General features: G+C 44.9%; 1 protein-coding gene across 2 annotated transcripts; it reads right to left on the bottom strand.

Annotated features, from left to right (window-relative positions):
* Nucleotides 1-504: 504 nt before the first annotated feature.
* olfml1 (olfactomedin-like 1) lies at nucleotides 505-3,196 on the bottom strand. 2 transcript variants are annotated; one of them, XR_004776739.1, is made up of 4 exons: nucleotides 2,838-3,196; nucleotides 2,249-2,534; nucleotides 1,033-1,878; nucleotides 505-775 (listed from the first exon to the last, which is right to left on the bottom strand). XR_004776739.1 is itself a non-coding variant. In XM_035532262.1 (3 exons), the coding sequence occupies exons 1-3, from the start codon at nucleotides 2,952-2,954 to the stop codon at nucleotides 1,091-1,093; spliced, it is 1,191 nt and encodes a 396-aa protein (XP_035388155.1). In that variant the 5' UTR covers nucleotides 2,955-3,196; the 3' UTR covers nucleotides 505-1,090. The 2 variants fall into 2 exon arrangements, 1 of the variants encoding a protein (XP_035388155.1); XM_035532262.1 differs by having other exon boundaries at nucleotides 505-1,878.
* Between the last annotated feature and the right edge of the window lie 9,145 nt (nucleotides 3,197-12,341).

The following is a 12,341-nucleotide window of genomic DNA, read 5'->3' as shown; positions in this document are numbered from 1 at the left end:
TGTATATTGGTTGGTAAATTAAATAAACACGCAGAATTAACACAGATATTTCTATTTATTATTTAAACTTTTAAAGTACATAAAAGCACAATGCAGGCCACAATACACAAGACGTGTATTATTAGTCTTTCTATATGGACACATCGTATGTGATTTTGCACGATAACTATTCGTGTGCGTGCGTTGTGCAGAGTAACGATTTAAGTGCAGTTACAGCGCCGCCTGCCGCATATTCTCAGAGATCATTCCTAACTACTAACGAACTAACGAAGGTTCAGCCATTGAAGAGAGATCGGTAATCACAATACATTACCAAACGCCATACCGATGTTTTTTTTAATATTTTTTTTTTACAAATGCTATTTTATTATATATTTATTTATATTTATTAACAGAATACCTACGACACACAATTTAATACTTTATGAATGCCGCATTCCTGATGGTGACGGTTCAAATGTCCCTGACTGGCCAGAAGAGTGCAATCAAGTAGAGAGCATTATAAGATAATATATAAGATTATAAGAAGTTGTTTATGTTGACCTGGGGTTATTTGTCCTTTTTAGTGTTTATTTTTTAATAATTTGTGTTCAACGTTTTGTAAGGTTTTGTAAATGTAAAGTTGCATGTAAGCACTTACTGGCGACTGCCATGCAAATGTAACACAGCGCATGTGTGTAAAACTCCAGCTGGATCACAGAACTCCACGATTTAGGGTTTTACGTCTCTGGCCCGTTATAAGGGCGATCTGCTGGGACAGGGGACCACTACAGTCCTGCTGTCCCGACCGGAGTTGCACAGTAGCACAGGCATGTAAAGAAAACAAAAACAAAAACAAAACAAACAACATGAAAAACAAGAAAAATGGGTGGCATTTTGAAAGAACATTTGCATTTTAAACCAAGGCAATTTTTATAGTAACCAAAGCCCTTTAAAATCAGTATGTTTTAACACATCAAACACTGAATATAAAGTCAAATCTTGACCCCAGGATTTTTTTAAAGTATGTGCTTTTACACCTCTCGTGCCTACCTGTTACAAACATGGCAGAACTATGCTTTGCTAGTTCTAATAGCCGGTTGATGCTAGTTTAGGTGGCTGGTGACTTTCTCTTCATGTCCAGCTTGTAGATGGTCTGGTAGCCATCATCCCAAGCATAGACCTGCTTGTCTTTAGGATGGTACTGCATACCCGAGTGGCTGGCATAGTGCTTCGGAAAGAAAATCACAGGCACCTCCTCAGTTAAGGTGGTATCGTGGATATCAAACAGGCACTGGATGCTAGAGCGCCCTCCGGAGGGAGAGTTGTACACCACGTACAGGATGCCACAGATGAAGAAGGCTCCCTCGGCATGGACACTCTTGCAGCTGGTGTCCCACGTTTGCTCAACGGCCAGGCTGCCCGCGTCCAGCCTGCTGACCACCAGGTTCCCCCTGAGGTCCGGATCTGCATAGACTGCCCAGAGCCCCATCTCGTCCACGGCCAGGTCCAGGAGGGTGTAGGGGGTAAGGGCATAGGCCGGCATGCGCCCTGCTCCGGGCAGCAGCGCGCGGTCGGCCACCGTGCCGTTCCACAGGTGCACCTTCAGGACTTCGTTGCGTGTGCCGGCGTGGTGGTAGTAGGCAAAGCCGTGGAACACCACGGCGCCGGTGCCTTGCCAGGGCAGAGCCAGTGTGATGGCCCGGACCTGCCCCGAGGAGCCCGAACTGGTGAAGGACTTCAGGGACGCGAACTCCAGCACCGTGCGGTTCATCATGCCGCTGAAGAAGTAGATCTTCGAGGAGCCTTTGGTTGGGTCCTTCATCCAGGAGCCCAGGGTGCTGCCTGCCTTCTTAACGATTTTCTGGGACTTTATGCTAGCAAGCTCAGTACTGCATTCTGAACAAAAAAAAGTTATTTAAGATTATTTAAGTTACTCAACTGGTTTGCAGTGATATTCTGTATTATTACTGGGGAAATTTCTTCTCCCTTCTTTCTTTATTGTATATTAAGGGAAGCGATGGTAACTTCACATTTATTTGTGCAGTTTCACATAATTTTATGATCATTTCCCTAAAACTGGTTGCAGAAACCTACATCACCATCTTTCTTTATAACTATTATAATTTTTATACCTACTAATATACATCCCCAATATACATTTCTCTGTACTTATCATCCACTGTCATATTACATCCCGTTCATCAGATCTGTTTACCTGTTCCTCACATTGTTTACCTTTGCTCTGTCCAGTCATGGCTTTGTTTACCTTTGCTCTGTCCAATCATGGCTTTCCTTTTCAGCTGGGCTTCTTTGACCTCTTGCTCCAGCACAGTTTCTTCGATCTCCACAATGGATGAGTCTGGGATTTTATTCTGCAGGTATTCGACATCTCGCTCCACTCGGTCGACCCGCATGGCTAGGTTATCCATATGACCTTCGACCTCTGACCTTAGTGTGCTCATGCTGCGTAGCTGGCCCCTAACCTCGGTGGACATGTCATACATCTTCTGATTGGACCTCTGGAGGTCTTGATCACATCTGACCACACGTTCCTGTCACAACACCACAGTCACGAATGCACTTTAGTTCTATTTTGTCACTTGCCTCAGTATACCCAAGTGCAGAATAGAAAAGGATAAAAGAAAAGGAGTGGAAGTTACTGAACACTTTTTAATAGACAAAGACGTATTACAAAAACCCACAGGAACCATTATACCTTGTAACTTTATTCAAAGGTCAAACTAGAGTTTATTTCACTTCCAGAACATAGTACAAGCACGATAGCATTCTCCGAGACGGCGTGGGCTTTAGCTGCGTAACCGACGAGTCTTTGTAGATGTGTCTGCGTCTCTTACCTCCAGCTCATGCAGCCGTGTCTGAAAATACTGTATCATAGCGACATCCATCGGCATTCTTTGGCTCTGTCCAGCGCTCAAGGCCAACAGCAGTATGGCCACCAGCTTCCAAAGCATCCTGTAAATCTACTGCTTTTCAGAAACCACTTTCAGAATTCTGGTAATCATCAGCGGTTCTCTGCCATCCGAATGCAGTCGGGATCATCCCAAAGGCATCCGGTTGGCTGTTATTCCCTGCTGCGTTTTTTTTCTGCGACTCAGTTGGAATCTTGAAGCGAGGCAGGCCCTCACAGGCTGTGTCTGTGTTTGGAGTCCTAATAACCTCCAGATGTCCTGACACGTCCTCTCCTGGATGCATCACCACAGATTACAACGCTCCTGAAACGATGAGAGGATTTTGCATCCGTCCTGCCTCGAAACCTAAAACATTTTATACTGAGGTGGGATAGAAACAAAAGAGGAGGTGGTTTGGCTGGAAACATTTGCAGAAGGAGAGGCATTATCCAGTTAGCCGCTTTCTGGAAACACGTTCCTTTGGCACGTGAACCTTTAGGAAAAATACATTACAGGTTTTTAATATTATCTGTACCAAGAGCTTAGAAAGTGCCATCTGAACCTCTTTAAATGGATACCCTGAGGTTTCTGTTTTTGAAACTTTTTTTTTTTTTCCACAAAAGATTTTTCTCAGTAGAGACTTTGATTTTCATCTTGGAAATTTTCACCAGTAGGGGGAGCATACTGCAAACCAACTAGACACAAACAGAGAACGTGGGCTAAGAACTGCAGCCACAGAGTGCTCTGTTGTTGCTTATGTTTGTGCTATTGTCCTCTGACAACTGTCAACACAAACAGAACATCCAAAACAAGCAAAACAAACAAACAAAAAAAGACACAAGCTAAAGTGTTCAGTTTAGGTCTAGCTAATATGTAATAATTTGCTTTATAGATAAAAAATCTAATATTTAAATACTCTGTTCAGCTATTAACATCGTCATGTTATCATGCAATTATTAAAAAATGGGTTTTTTGTATAGCCAAAACACCATGGGCATATTCTACAAAATGTGTTTAAGAAACCTTAAACTTAACCTCTGAGGTCAGTCAACTCTTAGTAGGTTGAATGTAACCGAACATAGCCATCATCATCTGACAACTCAGGATAGTACTCAACATGAATGCAATTTACAAAAAGTCTCAAGCTTCTTATTTCAACTGAGCGTTTATGTGTGCAGACTCTGAATATACGTGTAAAGACTAACAATGCTGCAACCAAAGAATCATAACCAATCGGCAGTTTGCATAGCAAAAAAGTAAATTGGTGAGCAAACAGAATAATTAAAAATGGCAACACGAACTCATAGCTGTGTAGTTTTCTCAGTGGCATGTCTGTAGTGTGGTATTGCTTTATTTATCTCATCACAGACTGAGATAATATTTGTTAAAGGATGAAGAAGGGATAGTGTCGTGGACCTGGGACATGTTTGAACACTTGATTTGACGTTCTCTGATGTCAAACATTAATGCTTGCTTGGCATGACCTGGTCACTTCTGGCTGGCCACTTCTGTGAGGAGGCGGTCCAGTGCACCTTCAGAGCAGAATAATTTAGCACAGTAAAAATTTATTCGTACTTGCGCCTAAACGGATTGATTGAATTCAAAGCCCCAAGCTGAAATAGATGTCCTTCTGACCTGATCCTAGGTACATGTAAAGGAAGTCAGGCAAACCATCTACAGATCAACCATATTATGCTCCAAATAACAAGACAAGGCAAGGCATTTGCAAAAGAATATGAAAAGTACATGAGAGAGAGCATGTGGTATATAAAAATGTTATTGTGTATGAAAGGGTCAGAATTATGTTAAGACAATGTTTCATAAAAACCAGCACATGGAAAGTTGTGATTTGATTTTTCCACTGCTTGTCTTTCTATTTGCAATAAATTTATCTTTTTATTTGCAGTAAATATTACAACAAATTGGAAAAAAAACCTTTACTGTCTTTTTGTGATATATTTCTGTGATATTATCTGTGATATTCTGTGATATTCAACTAAATATTCAATTGCTACCACACGGCACCACATAGCCTGTTATCTTGACAGTGGAGGAATATACTGTGAAAAGAAGCTTTGAACTGGAAGACAATATTTTCTCATTTCCTGTAATATGTATTGTTGCACCTTTACTAAATATGCAACAACACTAATGTGGGTCTAAGCAGGCCATTAGAAACACAGCACTAAACTGCCCACATCAGTTTTTAAAGCCTCGTTAAAATGGTTAGAATACTGACTCACTCAGGTTAATGGCTGGGATATATATAAACACAGAGAAAATGTTTGAGCTCTGGGTAAGCTCTAGCCTATTGTCCAATGGACAAGCGAGTGACTGCACCAGTACCACTGTGTAGACCCATGTCTACAGAGAAAACAGTTCAATGCTAAAGAGGGGCATGAAAATATCAATGACGGGTCTAACTACCATATATAACTTGATTTAATCAGTCATTGTGATCAATAATATTGACCACAATGTCAATTTGATCCTTTAGAGGAAGTTCTAGATCTGTCAGCATGGCAGATTAGATTTGCTCTGTTTCCTGTTTATATCCAGGAAAACCTGCTACAGAGCAGGTTAGTTTCACAAAGTATGTTGCCGTAGCAACTAATCTCTGCTCATTCTGATCTTAGTTTCTGGTATGGAAAGGTTTTTGTCAACTAAAAGTTAACCAAAGATCTGGGTTAGTTGTTAAACATGTTTTCCGGAATATTCCACAGATTTCCACGACATTTTCGTTACTGCGTTGCTTGGAAGACGACCACCACTGGTATCCTGTCACTGGAGCAGGACATCCTGTTCAGAGCGGTCAGGCCTTGGATCACCTTTGGCCCCACGAGGACACTCAGCTTTTAAAATCCAGTCAGACACCACTGCAAAGCCACTACCAAGACTTCAGCATTGATCATAATTTTTCAAAATTCTCGCTTGTAGAGGGTACTATTTTGCCAGCTCATCAGAAAAAAAAACAACCAACCAACCAAACAAATAAATAAAACAACAAATGAAAGTAAAGATCTTTCCCTCGCATCGGAACGAGGAAGCACTCTGTGGTGACAAGCCGCGGATGACCCGCCAAGAGCAAATCTTCCAAAATGCTTCGTTGAACACTATTTGTGTGGAGGGTCCATAAATTTGTCTCACTCGCCGTCTTATACAGCAAGCGTCAGTATGTCTAGAATCCCAGTGGGAGCCTTTAGAAGCGAACTCTGACATCGTTGCTGATGTCCACAGAGATGTTCAGCAACTCTCTCAGTGCCGAGCTCTCAAAGGCTTACGACCGTAAGGATGGGTGATGTAACTCAGTCCCAATATCACACAGCTGGGACCCACAGGGCTTGATCTTAATTCTCCCTGATGCCATGGCCCTCGGCGCCTCTCCTTCTCGCCGGCCCTGGTGCGGAGTCTCTCCAAAGCGTGCAGTCCTCCACGCACAGTAGTAATACGAAGTGATGTGAAATAATGGATTATGCATGTGACTTTCTCAATACAAAGGAAAGAATGAATAAGAAAATGTGCACTGCAGCGCGCGCACGGGGGGGTGCATCCGGAGGCGAGGACCAACCACCATTTTCATCAATTTAGGACACCGCGGAGAGCCAATCGTCTCCACTGAGCTCCTTCACATTTGCATATCCTCTCATCTTTGCTCTTTCAGGGTTACAGCTATTTTCCTCTCACAGATAGTGCTCTCTTGGTTTCAGCAGGAACCTTCGGGGCCATTATTTATGACTCCCAGCAGCTCACCGTCCTCTTGACTCATGTGGAAAAGCAAAAGGGCCCATATGGTTTGTGCCACGTAGGCGTCTCACCGTCTGTGTAGGCGTCTCACTTCCTGTGTAGGCGTCTCGCTGCCTGTGTAGGTGTCTCGCTGCCTGTGTAGGCGTCTCACTTCCTGTGTAGGCGTCTCACTGTCTGTGTAGGTGTCTCACCGTCTGTGTAGGCGTCTCACTTCCTGTGTAGGCGTCTCACTGTCTGTGTAGGCGTCTCACTTCCTGTGTAGGCGTCTCACTGTCTGTGTAGGTGTCTCGCTGCCTGTGTAGGTGTCTCACTGCCTGTGTAGGTGTCTCACTGCCTGTGTAGGCGTCTCACTTCTTGTGTAGGCGTCTCACTTCTTGTGTAGGCGTCTCACTTCCTGTGTAGGCGTCTCACTGTCTGTGTAGGTGTCTCGCTGCCTGTGTAGGTGTCTCACTGCCTGTGTAGGTGTTTCACTTCTTGTGTAGGTGTCTCACTGCTTGTCACCCTTTGGGTCTCATAATTTTCTTTTGCACATCTGTTAATTTGGTAATTTTTCATTAATCAGAACCAACTCGTCTGCTTTGTCAGTTGATCGAATGTCTCCTGTGTTGTAACTGGAATAGGAGCGAGAAGACAAACAACAAATCACGATCTTCATCAGATCGTAGCCAGGAGCAGTTTTATGGCACAAGGAGCCCTGTGGGTTGGAGCCAAGCATCTATCACCCAAGCATCTATCACCCAAGCATTCAGTCGAGGCCAAGCATGTGATTTGCCTTCAATAACCGATACCACTGAACATTTTAATGCGCTCCAAGAGGTAGTGTTTCACGGAGGGTTTCGGAGGCGTGTCCGCAGCACAGTTGATCTGGGAATTCTTCTGCAGTGAGGCGAAGGTTTAGCCTGAGGTTTGTAGGCCGACACCCGTTATCTTGTCGAAACATGCTGCAGTCACGTCTTGTTAATATTCTACCGTGGTTGAGCTTTGGCTAACTGAACCAAGCAACTGCGTGGCGTACACTTAGCTTTGTCATAATGTTGCCTTGACATTGAGTTCGTTATTTGTATCTCTCTTGATCTAGTTGTATTGTCTCGTCGTGTATACAGTCTGTTTGGTGATCCCTTTTCCTTGCTGTAAGTGCTGCGTGAATAGAACACCCGGATCCTTCCCTTCGAACTCCTGCTGTGATTTGAGAGCGAACATTTATTCTGGCTGTAACTTCCTGTCTGGTATCTTGGGGCGGGGTAGCACTCTGTTCACTCCCGTTTGAATATTCATGCGGCATCCTAAAGGCAGCGCCGCTCACGCACTTCAAGAGGGGGCTCGCTCGAAAGTCGCGCTCTGGTCCTGGGTATTTTCCGAAGCAGATAACTCCTGAAGGTCACGGGTGTGTCTGCTGGAGTTCCCACAGCACTCTCATGTGTTTCTGATGTATGAGGAGTGCAGTGTGGATAAAAGACACGCTCAGGGAAAGGAAATAGCCTGCATTAGAGACAATAGGAGTAGCTGGTTGAGGGAGCGTCTCTAGCGTTATTCTTACCTTTCTTTCATTAGACAACTACAACACCCAGTCCTTGGAAACATCACTTTACCATGTTTTGGATCAGGTCTTGGCTGCTAATAGCAGTTATTGGCTAACTGTGAGCGAGCGGATTTCCTCGATGGTAGATGTGGATAAGTGCAGAGCTCTCAAACTAAGTGATGCTCGCTAACAGCAGAGGCCTAATATCCCGTAATCCCCCCCTGGGTTGTAAATCGTAGGTGCGTAGACGCGAGCCTGCTGTATCGCTCTCCATCTGGGAGCGAGAGAGTGTGGGGGCCAGGCTGCCCATCTCAAACTGTAATGAGCAGCGCGCTGAGCACAGCCGTGATGGGCCGTTAAAGCATCGAGGAGAATGAGAGATGAAGTCGCTGAGGCCCCAGACTGCTGTTCACCTCCTCACGAAAAGCTAGAGAACCGCCAGCCCTCCTCGAGACACTGAACGTAAAAATACCACCATGGGGTGGGGATGGGGGTGCTAGAGCCCGGCCAGGAGAGTGTGTGTGTGTGTGTGTGTGTGCAGAAATGCGAACATTTGTAGTGCTTGCAGAAAGTGAGCGCCTGTGTGTGTGTTTTCTCTTCCCTCCCTGAGGAAAATTACAGTTTCTGCAAATCACATTATTAGCTGTCCACTAAATATTAACAGTGAATGCTCTGCATTAAGGGCTGGAAGAGACCGTTCATGCTTGACAGTGAGCGTGTGATGATGTTTCTCACACTACTCAGACTCGTCATGATAATAACAGGGCTAGAGTGGAGAACTGCAAACAAGATTATGTGAACGGAACTCATTTGGACCCACAGTGGTTTGTCTGTGGAAATGTTTACATGGTAAACACACTCACATTAGACTTAATTTGATTTAAGCCTTGATCAACCGAGCCCAAATAGTAGCAGTGAGGAGAAAAAATGAATTCCAGATACAGACCTGTCTGTGTCCAGATACAGCAGTGATCTTGTCAGTATGACTGGATCTGTTGTATAGTCCCAACAACATTTTACTTTTCAGATGTCTCTCATCTTTGCTATTGGGGCATGCATGCATAAGTGCAGTGTGTGTTATTGTACTGATGTAGTTCTGTCAGTGAGCCTGTCAGTCCTGTTACTGATGCAGTCCTGTCAGTGAGCCTGTCAGTCCTGTTACTGATGCAGTCTTCTCAGTGAGCCTGTCAGTCCTGTCAGTGAGCCTGTCAGTCCTGTTACTGATACAGTCCTGTCAGTGAGCCTGTCAGTCCTGTTACTGATATAGTCTTCTCAGTGAGCCTGTCAGTCTTGTCAATGGGCCTTCTTGCAAATGTTCTTCCAGTTTGACAATTCCTAGAATCCACTACCGCAACCATAGCTACCCGCTGATGGAGGTTTGTCAGCTCCGAGTCTCCCTGAAAGCTCCCAGTAGCTGGCAGAGTTGCTCCAGCACTTGTTGTCGTGTCTGAGGTTCTCTGTACCGTATTCTATTTCCTGTATTCTTGGCCTATGTCCATTATGTGGGTAGATCTATTCTAATCACGTGTAGCATTTTACTTCCTCGGAAATGTAATAATGATTCGCCAATTACATATTGAGAGAGAAAATTACACAAATCAGTATTATTTCTTAATTGGATCATTTCCTCATTAGTATGGGCTCTGACCCAGGTTAGCTTCAATTTGGAGGTGTAAGGAAAGAAAGATGAAAGTAATTAAGTGGTCCACTGTGACAAAGAAGCCATTGTTTGCAGCGTAGACTCGAGGGAATCCTCTCGATGCCTTGACACTCTGCTGTCCCCGCGAGCTGTGGTAGAACTGAAGCTGCACGGAGCTCGGGCCGAGCGCCATGCGGCATCCCGCTACCGGTTCTAGAATGCATCAGCCAATCGCAAACGCAACGCGTGCGTGTTTAACGAACGTGATTAGTGGCACCTGTCAGAAAGGGGATTAAGGGATTAAGAGTAAAGAGTAACAGGCAGCATATGGACCAGCGCAGACAGGAACGTGCAAGGAGAACTGAAACATTTCCGAGTCCTAACGCTCTCTCAGCTGCTGTGCATGCAGACTTGCCAACATCGCGGGATGCCAGACTGTGTCGTTACACAGAGTCGGGCTGTCAGTTTACCGCTCTGACGCACGGCTCCGTGGAAAAGGCCGTTCTTGTCTCTGGGACACCAGCAGAAGGTTTGACCTAGCTGGTGAAGGGAGTTAGAAACAGGCACAGGTGTCAACATCTCCGAAGTTTCAGCACTATTTAGAGATATGGGATTGCAGCCTAATTACAGATATACTTCCTAAAACAATGATTTAGCTAATATTTGAGTCATAAAGTGATTCCCTTTATTGTAAGAAATCCTAATTTAATTATAGTCCATAGTAAATGATGTGAGAATTGACATTTTTAAATCTCTACATCTGCCAAGTGAATACATGCACGATATCTACGTCCGCAAATTTCATTCATATTAGAAACCCCCGTGAGTTGTGTGTGTCCCATTCTTTTTCAGGTGCCATCAGTCTCGGCACAGCTCGTCAGGTTCCTGTCAACGTGGAAACCTTGGAGCGTTTTTGATCTGCTTTGAACCGGCTATTAATTATAGATCGCAAAGCTATCGCAGGGATGTGGCTCACATTCAGGGCAAACATGATTCCCTTTGTCCGGCTGAAAGACACCGACAGGCATCAGACAGGCTTCAGACAGTCTCGCCGCGCTTCTGGCAACCTAAGCCCCTGCAGCATTTACTTCAAATCCCAATCCAACACATCCTGATGCTTCCAAACACCGTGATCAGCTAGATCAAACGCGTTGGATTAGGGCTGGACGGTGGTGCGGCTCGGTAAATACGACTGCAGATTGACATTTAGTTCTGAAATCTCTGCCACATTCAGGGGTGTTTTCAGTAGTCAGCTGCCCTTTATGTTAATTGTGGAATAAAAACAACAGAAAGAGAGACTGTGAGAAATTGGCAGCACAGTGTGCCAGTAGAATGCTGTGGCGTTTTTTATAATTCATGCAAATATGTTTGCAAAATGAGTAATTTGCCTTTTAAAGATGGTCCCATTGTATAATAATAATAGCTCATTAGTTCAATAAGAATGAAAACGGTACTGCTGACCGCTATCAGAGAAGTGCAAGACAAATATAGTTGGAAGTTGCTTTTGAAGGTATGTAGCAGGAGACTGATCAGAATCGAGGAACATTCCTCTCCCACACAACGTTTGTTCCGGATTGTTCTCCAGTTCTCTGGGGATGCAGTCTGAAGTGACTTTCCCATTGATGTGACCCACTGTCGATGAGTGCGGATTCAGATGATCAACATTAATGATCATATTGTTTCTACGAATCAGCCAGTGGCAGGTTCTGAGGTCAGGAGAATTCAGGCGGTCGTTGTAATATACCCCTAGTCTAAAGACACCTTCCACGTGGTCATGCGGTCCTAAAGACTCAGATATCTGAAACGTCCTGTGAAGTGGACTCAGGATAGGCCCATTCACACTCATGCCAGCCTACCTCAAAGCCCATCGTGAAAAGACAGCGAGAGATTGGCTAAATCTCACTGACGAGGTTTGGTCTATGGAGGAGGGTTAGATGAAATCAGAGACCAGAGGGGGAGTGCACGAACTGGCTGTGATGCGTGATGGGACCTGATGTGTGATGGGCCTTCCCGGGCTCCGGATCGCCTCCAGCTCAGTGAGCCGGCCGGCAGAGCACGAAAGGAGTCCCGCTTTACAGTTCGCAGACCTGTAATATTCAGAATTCGGCCCTAAAGGGCTGAACAAACTTTCAAAAAAAGGTGTCACTATTAGCACGAAAGGTAACCTATTTCTACCGAGGAGATCAAGACATTTGAAACCTTACTGGACAGACTATCCACGCACGCGACGTGAAGCATGCCTTAACGAACGTTGCCTGAAAGCGTCCCTTAGAAACGCTGGGGAGTTTTGAACAGGAGACGGCAGCGGTTTGCATCGCGCAGGCAATCAGCCAGCGCTGCCTGCTGTCTGTAATTGTGAGCTCCACCTGTCTGCTGCCGTCAACAGCCGCCTCCTGCTGACTCCGCACTGCCGCAGCGTGCGGCTGATGTTATTTTAACGACATTGCAGGTTATAACCCACGCAGCACCACGTGTCAGGAGACCTTTGTGCGACTTGACTTTGATTAAAGGCCTATCCGTCACCGTCGGTAACAGATTGCGTTTGTTC

This window comes from Electrophorus electricus, chromosome 12, assembly GCF_013358815.1.
Source record: "Electrophorus electricus isolate fEleEle1 chromosome 12, fEleEle1.pri, whole genome shotgun sequence".
NCBI lineage: Eukaryota > Metazoa > Chordata > Actinopteri > Gymnotiformes > Gymnotidae > Electrophorus > Electrophorus electricus.
Note: the sequence above shows the minus strand (reverse complement) of the source record. Positions and strands in the feature narration are given on the sequence as shown.